Here is a 15,521-nt window from a genome sequence, read left to right on the forward strand (position 1 = left end):
AATTGCAATCTTTGTGTGATATAATAATAGATTCAATATTTTAATCACGGAAAATTTTATTATCATTCAACACCAAACGCAAATTGCGCGCGCGCGCGCGTATATTAGCGCCTTGCACATAAATATCATTTGTAACCGCGCGTGAGGCGCTCTCGCTTTATGCCGGCTACGATTTATATACGTAAAATAAACTGAAATTAATTGATATGTGTGACTCTGCGGTTTTCACCTGCGGTCAACCGCAAACGGGTGCACGAGTTGAAGCGTGTGTCTCATGATCTCATTCGCTCGTATTAAATGCACCGCGGTCTATCTCTCACGCACAAAAGCAGAGTATCCGTACGCGCTGCTTAATGCAGGGATACGGCGTATCGTGAAGCATTACGGAATGGATTTAACCGCGATATTAGAAAGACTGGAGAGAGCTTTAGAGAGAGCCCACGATTCTCTCCGTTGTTCAAGATCGTTTGCGGCAACAGATGGCTATCGCGAGATGCTTTTCTCGTGCACATACGCGGATGTCGGGCGGTGAGTTTCGATAGGATCACCGTAAGAGCTCGTGAAATGTACGCCGATGATTCATCTCCATTAAGAGGTAATCATCTGATGGCAGTATATACGCAAAGGTGTTCGTACCTCTAAAGTCCAGCTGTATGACGTCAAGGTCCGCGATAACCATCGGCGGTTTCGACGCGGTCTTTTCGTAATCGTTGAACCATTCGCATCGCAATCGTTTAGCCTCGTCCCAAACCTCGAGAAGGTCCTTATCGTACTGAACCACCACGGTATTCTCGTAAAACTGTCCGTGCATATCCGGCTTCGTGCCGCATCTGGAAAGTGAAAAATAAGAACATAAAGAAATAGAGATTCTCCGCAACGGTCGATAAATATATTAAGCGTGTAAGGCTCATTGAAATATAATAAGACGCAAGAGAGGCGAAACAATCTCGCGTCTTATCATTATATCGTCGGATTGAAAATAAATAAATGTGCGCGAAAGTTGAATCGAGATTTTCTCAGAGATAGAGGATTATATTATTATATATTCCTCGACTAATCGCATGCAACCTCTACGGTCTACGGAATCGAAAACTTACCTCGCATAAGCTATCCGGAAGGAGAAGAATGTCTGACCGGTAGACGGTGGAACGTAGATGCATCGTGGATCCGCGTGCTGACCCTTGGACGAAACGATACCCTCGAAGGGCTGCGAGAAAGAGAGATGCACGTCCATGTGGTCTTTTCCGCACATCACTTCCAAGGACTGGATGGCCGGCATCCCCTCCGGTCTCTCCAGCGGCCAAATGTCGCTGTTGCTACTGACGCTCCTCAGGCCAATCACCTGCGTATTCAAAGAGTATTATACTGAGTATTATTTGTCCTTTGAACCCCCTTCTTCTCATTCTTCGCTTATTCTCTGCTTATTCTTTCGCTTCCCAACTTATTGTCCGACACGCACGTACGACTCGTGGCGCTCGCGGCTTCGAAGTTACGTACGTAAAACGGCAAGAATATCGGTTGTCGATCCTACTCCCCTCGCGGCGCAAGAAAATTACTCCCCGGTGCACAGAAGGGTCATCGGGTCGAAACATACGCCAAGATTGCTATATCTGGCGAAAACCTTCGACCGAGACGTAGCGCGTAAAGTCACGATCCTTGCAGATAATAATGCGCATAAATTTACATGTATTAAATTTAAATGTATTTTCAATCATCATAACTTAATAAAAGTTCTCAAAGTTTCTCTTTCTCTCTCTCGTTCGTCCGTAATACAATATAATTCAAAAAAATACAGAATAAAGTTGTCAATAAATATTGGCAATGCACAGTATCATTGTACGGAATTACACTCGACAAGAAGGTAAGAGACAAAGTTCACAATTCAATTGAAACATCCGTTCCTCTCTCCTAATACGTCCACGTCGGAAATCATTAGCCATAAATCAAGTTCATTACCGTACTCGCGGATCGAGTCCCTCTTTTTTGCGCCGCGACGCGCTTAGAAAGGTATACCGCGCGAGGACGGGGCCGTAATGAAAACTTAAGTACCCGCGTGTTTTCGCTCCGCCCGTCCATTAGATCCAAGATAATCCATACGATTTAACCGTAAATACCTCTCACGCTCCATCGGAAACTCACAATCTCGCTCCCTCGCTTCTCGCCGATGCTGAAGTAATCACGGCGCGAGTCGCACGACGAGAGTGCACATCGCGGTGTGTCCATCACGAATTAATCAACAATACATACACACACATATACATATATATAATTTTTATTGCATATATGCGTCATTGCGCATCCTTTCCGCTTCAAACGTAGGATATGTTACGAGCACTATTATACCCTTTCTCTTTCGCATATATATGCGTATACAATATGTACGTATGTATGTATGTATGTATATATATATATGCATGTATGCGTGTGTATATATGGCAATGTTTAGCGAGATGACAAAAGTATTAATGGCGATGATGTTGTTTTGTACGCCTCGCTTGACTGGTTCTCACGGCAGTAACGTATCTGATAAATCTCGAGCCGGGGCGCGGCGATAATTAAATTTATTATCCGGACGTATTTATTATCTTAATAATAATATGACACTGTTATTGATGATATTTATTTTCTTGTAATAATACCGCATTGATTGATAATGCAATATACGTACTGCACGCTACGAGAAACTTTGTTTCCGATGAGAGAAACTTTGCTCGATTCAAAAGTAGAATTGCAATTGCGATGAAGAGATAAAAGTGATAAATGAAAAAAGAAACCAAAAAGAGATACAATATATTTCCGGGATAAATGGATATCACTTCCTGTTTTATGCATAACGTTCGTTCTTTTTTAAAATTTATAATAAAAAAAAAAGTGCAAAGAGTAAGACGAAAATCAACGAAAATGGACGCAAGATTTATAAATCCATTAAAACCGTACACGTTTGCGATAGTCCTTGCGAGAAAGTATTACCGTTTTAGGATGCATGTATACGTTCTGAGTGTTATATTACATGTGCTCTATCAAGATTCATTTATAGCATTACCAACACAATGAAACTTTAAGCACTTCGATACATTTGGTCTATTAAATCCGATCTAGATTCCGCTTTTCAGTATCTTTTGCTCTTGCTCGTATTATGATTCCATTGAAATATTTTATACGACCTCTCTGTACATTATGCGAATAAACGCGTTTAATTACGATTATTATGTATAACATAAACTTTATATTCAAGTAAGCTTATTAATTATTTTCACAATATTAGCAAGATATTAAATAATATTAACAAGTTCTTTTTTTATTAATTTATATATCTTAAAAAGTATCGAATAAATAATAAAATAAACATGTCAAACATTATATATAGAATAAAAAAGATTTTTGGACTTTTGCAAAAATTCATATACTCAGATTCGTTTTTCCAGATTACTGAACCAAATAGATCTGAGAAATATATAATATGACCAGTATAATACAACAATCATAAAGTAAATAACTAATTTGCAATTTTTTCTCCCGTTGTAATAGTAAATTTTATATTCCTGGCGCAAAAATTTTTATTAATTTTAATCTTAACAATGAGAACTTTTTTGAAAATTGAAAGTTTTATCTTTTTTCTTTTAATATGTTTTTTTTTTTTTTTATTAAACTGTATATATAATTATACAAGAAAAAAATTCGAGCACATAGCCTCCATTCTCGATAATCGAGAGATGGTAAATCATCACAGACTATAGGACGGACGTAGTACTCGGGACACCGTTGACAGTTCGCGAAATACATCAGACGTGTTTGTCAGATAGTTTTTCAAAATTAAGGGATGTTATACGTACGGCAATGTATTAGCCCCCGCGAACGCAGAAAATACTAGACGCGAGAGTGAGCGAGCGTTACGTCGTCGTCGATGCGAGCAAGGTGTTTCCTATGTATTCCACGCTCGTACCGTAACGGGAGAAGCGTCTTTACCGCTGCATTAACGGTCGCCGTTTTTCGCGCAAGTGAAAACATGTTTCTCCTACAATCGCACTGTTAAATGACAGCGTTTCATTAGAAATGATTACGCACCTGGCGGACGCCCGACGCGCGTACCCCTTTTTGCCACCGCGTATCGATATACGTGCGATCGTTGACTCGGGGAGCTATTACCCTTCCCCTATATCGCAAGAGTGCTCGATAGAATGGCACTCTCTCTCTATCGTCAGTTGAATTCGTCACCGTTAAAAACGAAAAACAAAAAAAAAGCGAACGCGTTTGACTCATCGTTGAAATATTCTCCATTTTACGGGAAAAAATGACAAGTAATATTCGCATACACGTCGAGGCCGTAGTTTTACGACTCGTCGGGACTCTTAGTTACGACCTCTCGCGCATACATCGGTATCCCAAGTTATTCGAGGACGTGAGGCACATCGGTAGGCGAGTTTCCCATCGCGGCACCGTATTCGCGTTCGAATACTAATGTCCGTCTGCGGGTAGTCGATTGTACTCGTGACAGCGGAAATAGCCACCTCGCCGGCGGGCCACGTGCGCCGATCGGGAGGATCGGGGTCGACACACGAGAATGTAGAGAGGCTTGTACGATCAATTTTATCACTGACCTTCCTTAAATCTTCGGGAACTTTCATCGCGATTACCTAACCGTTGACGGAATTTGCGTCAAATTACGGGGTTATCCTCCGGGCGAGGATTTGTGGTAGAAGCAGAGGTCTCGGTTAAGGTATAACGAGCGTTTCCAAGCTCACAGCTGATTAACATTCTACTTTACCACTATTTTCTGAATTGTAGACTACGATGGTATTCCCTGATACTAGTCTCGTCTGTCCCGGTCTACATTGTAAGAAATTATAGCGGTCTGGTGTATAATAATCGTCGAATGGGCAAGACACGCGTCTATTTCCCGAGCAAGGTCGCGGAGAGATAGATTTCTCTCTCTCTCTCTCTCCCTCTCACACCGCATGGTACCGTCTCCACGCGTACTTTTGCGCGCACGATTCTGAATAACCCGTGAGAAGAAGGAATGAGAGGGGAACTGGGTAGAGGGGCGACGGGAAAGAGGACCTCGGGACGCGGTAACGGTACCTAGAGTAGGCACGAATATCCGCTTGCAAGCTGTCGCGGCTCCCGCCACGTCATCGCATTGTCATCCTAAACCTAAACGGAGATCGGCGAATTGCAGCGAATTATCGCGGAGGGACCAACGCGCGGGGCCTCCTTTTATTTGCCGCGGAAGAAAAAAGGCAGTTATTATCACGCGCGATTACAAATGTGACTATTACGTGACCAAGGACTGGTAGATATCGCCGCGGGGACCGTTATTCATTAATTATAGGATCTAAGCGACATAGAGAGTGCGTAGATCACGCCATTGGCCAAACACACACACACACACACACACACACACACACACACTCGGAATTACGGTTCATTATCAGAATCGGGCGTAAGCGGGGTCGAACGATCCGCGGGCACTACGTGCATCGTGCTCTAGGGCCTAATTGACCGACAAAAGAAAACCGCTAGAAGACGCACGTAACGCAAGTCACGAATCTCTCGTGTGAGTTCTTGTATCGCCACCGCTAGTCAATAACACCGCTGTTCCCGTGCTCCCGTCTCCGCTTAACGCAAGCTCGCTCGCTCGTTATTAAGACGGTCTCGTATTCTCTCGACGTCGATAGCACCGCACTGATGAACCTTTCTAATTGAGGACGAACAAGGCAATATCTCAGAGACGAAGCGTCGCTGTAATTATTTAGCATTACCTCCGACTTGAACAATGAGAATTACGCGGAATTGGTATCGCAAGACAGACATCTTACTCAAAGTGTGTTAAACGTTACATTAATCTCTCCGATGCAAGAATTAATCTCCGAGAATTTAGGAACAACGTTAGACGATAAATTATCTTGTAATTTCTAGAATGGGGACGAGGGAGACGGGAAAGTGTCGTCAGCTTGGCACTAATTCAAAATCCATTGAAATATCGTTTCTCATCGTATATAATACGGATTGGTTCCGTAGCAAGAGTTGGCAAGAGTTGCTAACGAGTCGGCGACCCCGGCGATCGATATCCAATTCGCGTCAATATTCAATTTTGTAAATTGCGACGGCTTGCACATTTGAAACTTACCATATAGATCAGCGTACGTAGCAACTTCCACACCCCTGGCATCCTGGAGGTCCCGGCCTCTCGCGACGTAACACCGTCCTGCCCTGCAAAAAGAAAAACACAAACGCACTAGTCTCGCGTTAGAGTCCCGGCATGAAAATTTCACGCTACATTCCCGAAGCCGGATCTATTTTAATTTATCCGACCGCCATGGTCTAACGAGCAAATTAACCGGCCCGCCGTTCGCGCAGGTCGCGCTTCGAATCCCAAGGAGGTCTCGGACGCAAAATTGATCCGCCCGCGGAGAAATCGTCGTTACGGAGTTTCGATAACTTATGGCACGCGCGTTCGTGAAATCGGCATTGTAAGAAAGCGATGAAAAATTGAAGCGAACGATCTCCGATATATACGTACTTGAGTTGAAAGGGAATGTCTCGAGTGCGTTTACAGATTGACGGTTAAATATATGTAATACTCTCTTTATTGTTGGTTTTTATCTCTCCTCCTCCCGAGCTCCTTTCTTTACCTAACCCGCGACGCCTTCCACACCTCTTATCGCTCTTTTATCGCTTTGAATTAATTTATAAGATTATCGCGACGACGCGGAATCGTGCGAAACACGATATAAAAACAGATATTGATAGTCGTAACGATACGTGTTCGTAAAGATAACTTAATCTTGCACGAATATAAAACGTCCGCGTGTTTTCAACCCGGAGATGATGGATATGCAGCGAATAAGATGTAGCGTCGTGTGTAACGCGATTCTTGTGCATCCATTTGTGCGTAGAATTACGTCGATACGGTAATTATCGTCACGGACGAGGTACGACGATATCGCGCGAAAGTAAAAAACCGAAACGATGCTTTATTATCATGCGCGTTTGTTCTCATTAACGTTTACAACTTGTAATCTTAGACGCGCCTCTGTAACAACCGTGATGGCGACGCTATTATGCCAGCATGATTTAACGCCAGCATAATTTCTGCCGTTTCTCACACATACGTTTGCAGTTTGGATATCTACGCTATTTCAATTTGTTCTTCTGTTCTGCGAAAAATTAGGGATCTTATTCACTTATTATTTTTTAAATTATATATATATATATATACACACAACGAATTAAAAAATATTAATATATAAAAAGAAAGAAGAGATATAGAAAGAAAAATAAAAACTCGTTACCATGTCCAAAGCATTTGAATACATTTAATGAGATAGGTAAATCATTTGTGATTAAATGTTCTTATTGGGGATTTTACGGTTCTCACGATTATCGAAATAATGTTATCATCGAGGGATACTAATCATTATAACGGTATATCAGCATAAAGCCGCATCGCGCATCTATATAATTGACCCACAGGTGACATGCGGTATGCGACGACGCGAAATCGCGAATGCGTTTCGCTATCGAGGGTATCGCGTAAAACGGGCCTAAGGATAATGGTGATTATGAATGGAAGATAAACGTCGCTTGCGCAGTGACAGTAACATACCAATTCCTTGTTTTACATAATCGTTAATTAATCGCCGCACAGACAATCTTAATTCATTATAAAATACTACGTCCCGCGATCATTAGCTTCTCCTCATTAGCGTCCGTAACAGGAATGTTGAGCCAGAAATTTGTCGTAGTCGTCGAGATTTTAAGATACCGCTTCTTTCGAGAAGAGATATTCTTGTTTTTGTACGCTTATTTTTGTTTTCTCTCATAAAATAAGAATATAAAAAGAAAAAACAAGCAGACATAAAGTCATGCCTTTATTTTCCGGCCTACTTGATAGCTATTACTTATCATCTTCGTGAGCGACCGAGAAATCGCTAAGAGTGAATCTGTGAAGAGTGATGTTGCCAGCTATGCTGAGCTTCTTATCTCTCTCGTGGTTCTAATAACAGGGACGCGCGGAAACACTTACGATCAGTCTAACCAGTATTTTCAATAATGTTTATATTTGCAACAATGTCGCGGTAAACGATCCGTATCGTTCGATCGAAATAGAATAAAAGGCCAAAAATTATCATAGACTAACCGATTAGTAATAAAGCATCAACTCGTTTACAATGTAATTTATCCCCATTCTGGCGAGAAGGAAAGACGGATATGATACAACGTATTAAATGCTCTTAAAGAAACTCGTTAACAATATAATACAAGTACTTGTCAATTAACTCTTAAATGGGATACAAAAAATCGATTTTATACGACATCCTTTTTGCAATTCGTTAACATCAACTCTTCAAGATTTTATGCTAATAGAGAGAAATATTTTAATCGGATTAAAAATTTATCTCGATACTCGAGTCTGAGGCGAGAGCGATACGCGTGATCGTCGCGACAAGACGGGGAACAAATCCAATACCGATTTCAAGGCTGTTCGCGGCTCATTAACTCCGCCAAATCGTTTTTGCCGGATTATAAACGCATCGCCGCGCCGATGCTCCCAACAGTCCCCATGTTGACAGCACCCAATCTCGGATTGCGATAAATAAATCGATTATTGGGTGAGTCCGCTGCTTCCGTAACTATTCGAGCGATAAACTATACGTTGACTTTCTGACAAACGTGACAATCGGATAGATGAGCGACTCTATATATCTCTTTCGAATAAAATTTTGCAATTAAAATGTTCCCGATGTAGTCTCGAAAAGATACGATTTCCTGTGTCCGGATATCTCGGTGGCAAAAAATCTCCGATGTTATACTTTTACTCCGATGATATACAGTCCTTAAGATTTTTCATAAAATCAATGAAATGAAAATTAAAGTAAATTCTTCTTAAATCGAATATAACGATATTTCATACGCACTATCTATTCGTATCTATTCGTACGTAGAAAGAGATGGTGTTTAAGTAAAATTCTACCTGAACCTATCCCAAGAGAAATCCCATTGGCGCTTGAAGGAGGACGTTCGCCGAGTCCATAAATCTCATAATTCGGAACGAGCGCGCATTGTCACGGTGTCAATTGTAATCCCGGCGCTGGTCGTGGGAGATGAAGAAAGAAGCCGGTCATTAAGTCCGACCGGAAAGAAAGAGGGGCATGTATTACGACTTCAATTAAAATCTAACTAGCATGTTGCTCGCATTTAAGTGGATTGCGGGCAATGTTTAAACGCCGGTTTAAGCGCTCGCGAATATCCGTGCGTGACGCTGTTTGCGGTTGTCCGTTGCCATTGTGTTGCGAACACAATGATTATCGTGGTCGAGCGATAAATCGGCAAAGGTTCACGCCTACGTCTACTTTAATCTTGATTTATAATGACGGATATATCGAACAATTAGCGCTGATTGTTTAATGATTCACGGCCTTCGGCTATTCCGCGATTGTCGTACCGGAACAATTCTAAGCGGGATCGGCATGCACCGTGAAACCGGATATACAGAATGTACGAGAAGTATTTTCACTTTACATTAACATTAGCACACCAAAGAAGTCATTGGAACATCCGTAAGAGAAAAGCTTTATATAAGGAGTTTATTAATAATTAAGAAAATAAATAGAACGTTTTGTTTGTATCAAATTACACGCTTAAATACACAAACGAAGCAATGCTGAAAAACTTGGAGTTAAAATAACTTAAAAAAATTTGTAACAAATATTTAAATTCTTGCCAAGGAATCTACACAGTCAAAGATATTACGACGCGTATCCAATACTCGATGCTGATCCGAACTCGAAATGAACGTATCACATTCGGCAAATTCTCTTTCCGTTCTGCGCTATTAGCTGTACGTAACTTGCATAGTGCAATTCATGCCATGCATATTAAATAGCGAGTATTAACGGCATCGAATTTTATCTTTCATAATACTCGAGAATTTTATTCTAGCGTTACCGCATTTTATTCCAACACTTTATTATCGATGGACAATCCTGATTTCTCGATTCTGATTACGAGTCGTATCCTGTCAAAGTTTTTGCGACATCGCTCGAGCATAATTTTCATAGACATTCGCGATTTTATTTAACGGCAGAATTTATACATCCGCCTTTCGCATTCCCCATTTTTAATTAGTTCCGATCGGGTTGTCATATATGCCAATAATCACACGGGAGAGATTTACGTTACATCATTTTCTTAATACAACATTTTCATTTTACAGTTATATTGGACATGCCCTCTTTATCATTAACGAGAACAAAAAAAGGGGGGAAAAAAAAGGGGGATAAGCGCTCGCGATATTCCACGAAAAGTTACGCGGCCGACACGTTAATAGGAAGAGAGCAGGCCGAAACGGGTGGTCCCCCGATGATGGAAGGGTTAATCGGAGCAAGGAGCTGTTTCGTGTTACACGAGCACCGTGAATGCTTTGCGTGTTTTTGATTCGTTCGCCTCGAACATACCGACTCAGAAAGCATTAATTAGCTGCGCATAACCGACTCCGGGCCGCGCTCATGACGCACGAGTACACGGATTTCATCGCCTCGCTATCATTTTCTCGCATTTATCCGCGGATGCTAATGTACGTGCGCTCGCTCACGCTTAATTATTCCAAGTAACCAAGGTGTGTAATAGATAAAGCGACCGTAATAAACCAATTTGTAATTCAAACGGAGGGATCTCTATATGCAAGATATTCCTGTACCGGTGAAAGGGAAATTTTCGCGTGGCAGCTATTAGCATGGCGCAGGTTTATTAGCATCGCGCTTACGATTTTCTCGCAGCTTTCTCGAAGCCTCTACGAAAATCCGAAGGATGCGCGCTCGATCCGATACGAGGCATTGTGTTGCACCTGCCGATTTCGCTTACCAATAAAGACGGATTGGCCTAGCAGGCGAACGACTCGCGCGCGATACATTCCTGGGATGTTTCGATCGGACCGGCTGGATTATACGCGTCTCGTAACGGTGTTTCCCGTTCGTGCGCGGTGTGTGTGCGATAGATCCCACGCTAATAATTCTCCCCTCGGCACCGTTTCAGGACGCTTTAATGTGACAACGTTGTCTCGCCGCCTTTCCTTTCCTCGATTGACGAGCCACGACGTTAGTCGTACGCGCATCAAATAAGGTGAATTACACAGTTCGACAAACAATAACTCTTTTTCATATAAGAATAGGAGTAATCGCATTCCGTATAGTTTTCTTTTTTCTTAGGCCGAATACAATTTCAACTTTCGAAATGTTTCATTATATTTTTTCTATTACAATTTTGTAAGAAATTCAGGGCTGATATTGTAAAAAAAATTATTTTTACATATATATATATATATATATATATTTTTTTTTTTTTTTTTCATGTTATAGTTACGGTATGTAATATGGAAAAATTCTATTTTATTTTTTGTTACAGTTTTCAATCCTTAAAAAGATTTTTTTTGTAAAGATCAAAGTTAACTAGATCTTCATTATTCTATATGAAATATATTATGGGATAATTGTAAATTAAGATATATACATGTAGATTTTTCAAATTATTAAATACAAATTTTATAATGTTAAAATTTCCGAATACATATAGATAGATCAATTTAATAACGAAATATCTTATTAATATTTTAATCTTTGTAACAAATTTCTTTTAAGGGTTGAAACTTCTAACATATTTCATTTTTAATAAAATTTTTTTTAGCACATTACTATATTTTTTATATTTTATATATATATTTTATATATTATATATTATATTTTATATATTTTATATATATTCCTATTTATTTATTATGAGCAAAGATTCTTGTAAAGTTTTAACGGTACCCGCATTAAGGCATTAGGATTTTCTGTTTGCTCATAACATTAAATAAATTAAATGATAGCAATAAATAATTGTATAAGGAAAATATAAGGAAACTTTGCGCGTTTAAAATTTCTTCGAGTGTATTCTCATTGTTTCTCGATACGCTAATTTCTCACGGTACCATTTCCAAATGCATTAATTTAACCTCCCTCACCTTTCTCTCTTTATCTCTTTCATCAGCACCGGCAACAGTACCTTCTTCTTCCTCGGCGCGAACGCGCATACGGCGATTTGTCTTTGCGCGTACGTGCATCGCAATATCAAATCGGCTGTCGCGTCGTTTATGGTATTCGAGGCGACGACAGGACTCCGTCTCGCGTCTATCGTTCTGGAATTCCAGTCGATCCCCGAGGTGGCGATCGTGATTCCATAGATCGGATAGACGACGTGCATTCGCGATTTATCTAGAATTACCCGCGTGTCATATCCGCAAACGCAGGCGTCGCTCACGAAATTGCGTCGTTATTCGCGTCTGACATGAGCGTTATACCGCGTATCTTCTCCCTTTTTTTTTCCGAAAATACAGTGTGTTGGCAAATTTTGCTGTGGAAGATGGCGATCGCATATACACTTTAAAGAAATGTAACTCTAAAAGAGAAAGGTAACTCTAAAGAAATGTCTCACCGCTATTTGTACTAGAAACATCCGGGTTCGCACAATTATGAATGTTTCTATAGGAAATTTATCGGTACGCAGTATATTAAATATATGTAACGCCATAAATCTTTCGCAAGACTATAATTTTGGATTGATCGCGCGATCCCGATATTTGTTAAACGTGATATGATCGAAACGATTATCGAAGCGAGGAGTGTGTTAATTGCGAATTCATGTACGAAAAGAACTTGGTGAAACATTTGTCGGTGCGAATCGGGTCAAGATAGCGTTACCAGCTTCGGCTTCTCTTCTTCTGGCCGTTTAATGCTCGACAGCCGCGCAGAGATAAGCTTTATAAATTCCCCGGGGTGCACGATCGTGCAAAATGCGTACCGACAAACGTATCGCTTAGCGTCGGAGGTAATGACCGGTATTAATATATGGTAAATGCAACTGCCAAATTTTCGACTTAAGATACCATTTTTACACGTTACACGTTATTGTAAATCGTCATATTCACGGTGAACTCTTTTTTTTTTTTTTTTTTTTCATACATCAACTTTATGCACTCTTGGGTATATCAATGTTCTCGTTATCGTTTTTTATGTTTCGAAAGATGTATATTTATTAAAAATATATATATACTGACAACGATATTAAAAAGATTCTATTTCTTCAGGGACAGACTCTTTTATCTCGACTGATACAATAGATTTTATACTAGATATTTATATACGCGTATATCTTGCCTTGAAAACTATTTGCAGCTGATGTATCCTTTCTTTGCAATTTTTTCGGGGCATTCTATATCCTTCAAAGTATTCATTCTTACGTATTAAATCGTCATGTTCCTCTTGTCGATCATTATTGTAGAACCCGATGTCAGTCAGGTACAATACATCTGGACACGACCCGTGTTATAAAAATTAATATAATAAGCGCACGTCACGTCACGCTGATGTTGCAACAATCATATATATATATATATATTAATCTCGTGGATAATAATGTATCCCCTACGAAGGTATACACACAGAGTATCTCGATAAATTCGAGATGGTAAGAAAAATATCGGCTCGCGATGAAAATAGATTGCATCATTAATTCATTTCTTACAAGATTCGATTAGGCCATATACCGTTATATCTCATCCACAGAATTCATTCTATATAAAATTGTACACGCGTCCACGCGTGTAACGATGATACAATACAGAAATCTTGTATCGATTCTATATCGAGCATGCGCGCGCGCGTGGCATTCAATTAAACTTATATTATTATAAGGAAATATATATAAACGCGACACAATCGATTGTCCATTGATCGGCCAATGACACCAAGACATTAGTTGAGATTTATCGTTTATTCGCTCGGCATAATCTTCGGATTATTCGATCCGCTTTGATCCTCTCTTCTTCCATGCTGTGCTCGGCCAATTTATTACTCGGCAAATCGCGAAAGAAGGCGGAGAAAGAAATCGGTTGATGCGGCACTCAGTTGTAATTGGCTTTACGATCCATTCATCGCGAGATCGAGATCGGTTGTGTTAACATTAACGGTTAATGCGACTCAATGATAATCCTTGTCGCGGCGACTGGCATGATTGTAATTATCGCGTGTCCACCCGAACTAGTGCGGGTCTGTAGAGAGTGCGTGCACGCGATGCGTCACGCGTGTGCATACGCGATGCCGATAAACATGGGGTAAGAATTGCAGTCGCTGGCGGCTGTGTAGTTATCGACACCGCGGCGATAAATGTGCTTCTACGAGCTTCGTATCATAAATATAAAAGAAAGCTATACGTTACATATATACGAGATACGTATCTATTTGTTGATATACATCAAGCAATGATGTTAATTTTATTTGTTATGAATAAAGTTGTAAAAAAAATTACAATAACAAATGTTTGAAATTTTCAGCTAGATAAATATATATCGATCTAATTGTTATATATAAAACTAAAGTTATCTCGAACACATACTGTATACACAGAAGCGCGTCTACGAAGAATCAATGTATTCGCCAGTACACGATTCTTAACGAGTCACGCTCCGCAGGATGTAATTTAGGCATGGACACCCGTTATAAAGTTTCGAGTCTTCGACCTCGTTAATATTGTTTCATCGAGAGCCGCTCGTATAGAGAGCCTCTCGCGCCTATGTTTGCGATCGACGAGCATTATCGATTATCGTTTATCTTACGGCGGTTATGACGAGAGATAGATGCGTCTTCGTACTGACTGGAAATTAATTAAGATCGCAATCGGTCGATTTTGTAATTCTTTGCGCGTTGCATACGCTTTATCTAATTTCTTGAATACGCATTATTTCTGCGGGTTAGATAAAAATTTAGATAATTATGCTATACAGATATATATATATGTTTTTCTATCTATTATTGTAGCTTTTACTGCCAAAATTTTATTTCTGTCGACAATATTTGATACAATTTTCTACAACATAAGAGAATCAGAAATTTAAGTTACTCGAATTAAAAAAAAAAAAAAGAGTAAAGTTTTTTTTAAATTCTATAATTCTCAACACACCTTTAGATCCCTCGATCTTACTATACATATAATTTTATTATAACTTTTTTATTAGAATTATATGAAAATAGAACATAGATTATAAAGTATCTATTTAATCTAATATTTCAAAAATTTTTTATAAAATATATAAAATTGAAATATAATTAGATATATATATGTATCAGATTGTCCTGTACACGATTACTCGTATTCGCTAGGAATTAACACGCGTCTTTGGCAGCAGAATAGTAACATATGTAACCGTATACCATAAGCGTGTCGCATAAATATAAACGTAATATTACGACAGATAATGTATAATGGGATATCGACCTCTCTCTTTCTCTGTCTCTCTTTTTCTTTTTCTCTATATGGTGAGAGATACCGGTTTTCAAGAGTGCCGGAGACGAACGCACGAATCATTCTCGCTATGCGCGTTTTCGATCTCGCAAACGTGTGCACCTATAATTGTCTCGATTGCAATTTTTTCCATACTGAATATTCTATGGTAAATTTACGTTATGAAACGTAACGGCGACCGAGAT

At 39.8% G+C, this 15,521-nt stretch overlaps 1 protein-coding gene across 2 annotated transcripts in view; it reads right to left on the minus strand.

Annotated features, from left to right (window-relative positions):
* Positions 1 to 15,521, minus strand: part of M (miniature) — a 148,829-nt gene that overhangs the window by 2,527 nt on the left and 130,781 nt on the right. The window contains exons 3-5 of one of the 2 annotated variants that reach the window (XM_070312777.1): positions 6,128 to 6,210; positions 1,098 to 1,342; positions 637 to 830 (exon numbers count right to left, since the gene is read on the minus strand). In XM_070312777.1, the coding sequence (XP_070168878.1) occupies positions 637 to 830; positions 1,098 to 1,342; positions 6,128 to 6,169 (481 nt within the window). In that variant the 5' untranslated portion in view covers positions 6,170 to 6,210. Of the gene's footprint in view, positions 1 to 636; positions 831 to 1,097; positions 1,343 to 2,114; positions 2,187 to 6,127; positions 6,211 to 15,521 lie in introns of those variants that run through there. The other variant, XM_070312776.1, reaches the window with a different exon arrangement.

This window comes from Polyergus mexicanus, unplaced genomic scaffold (assembly GCF_030449975.1).
Source record: "Polyergus mexicanus isolate NDT 795.1 unplaced genomic scaffold, iyPolMexi1.0 SCAF_23, whole genome shotgun sequence".
NCBI classification, from domain to species: domain Eukaryota; kingdom Metazoa; phylum Arthropoda; class Insecta; order Hymenoptera; family Formicidae; genus Polyergus; species Polyergus mexicanus.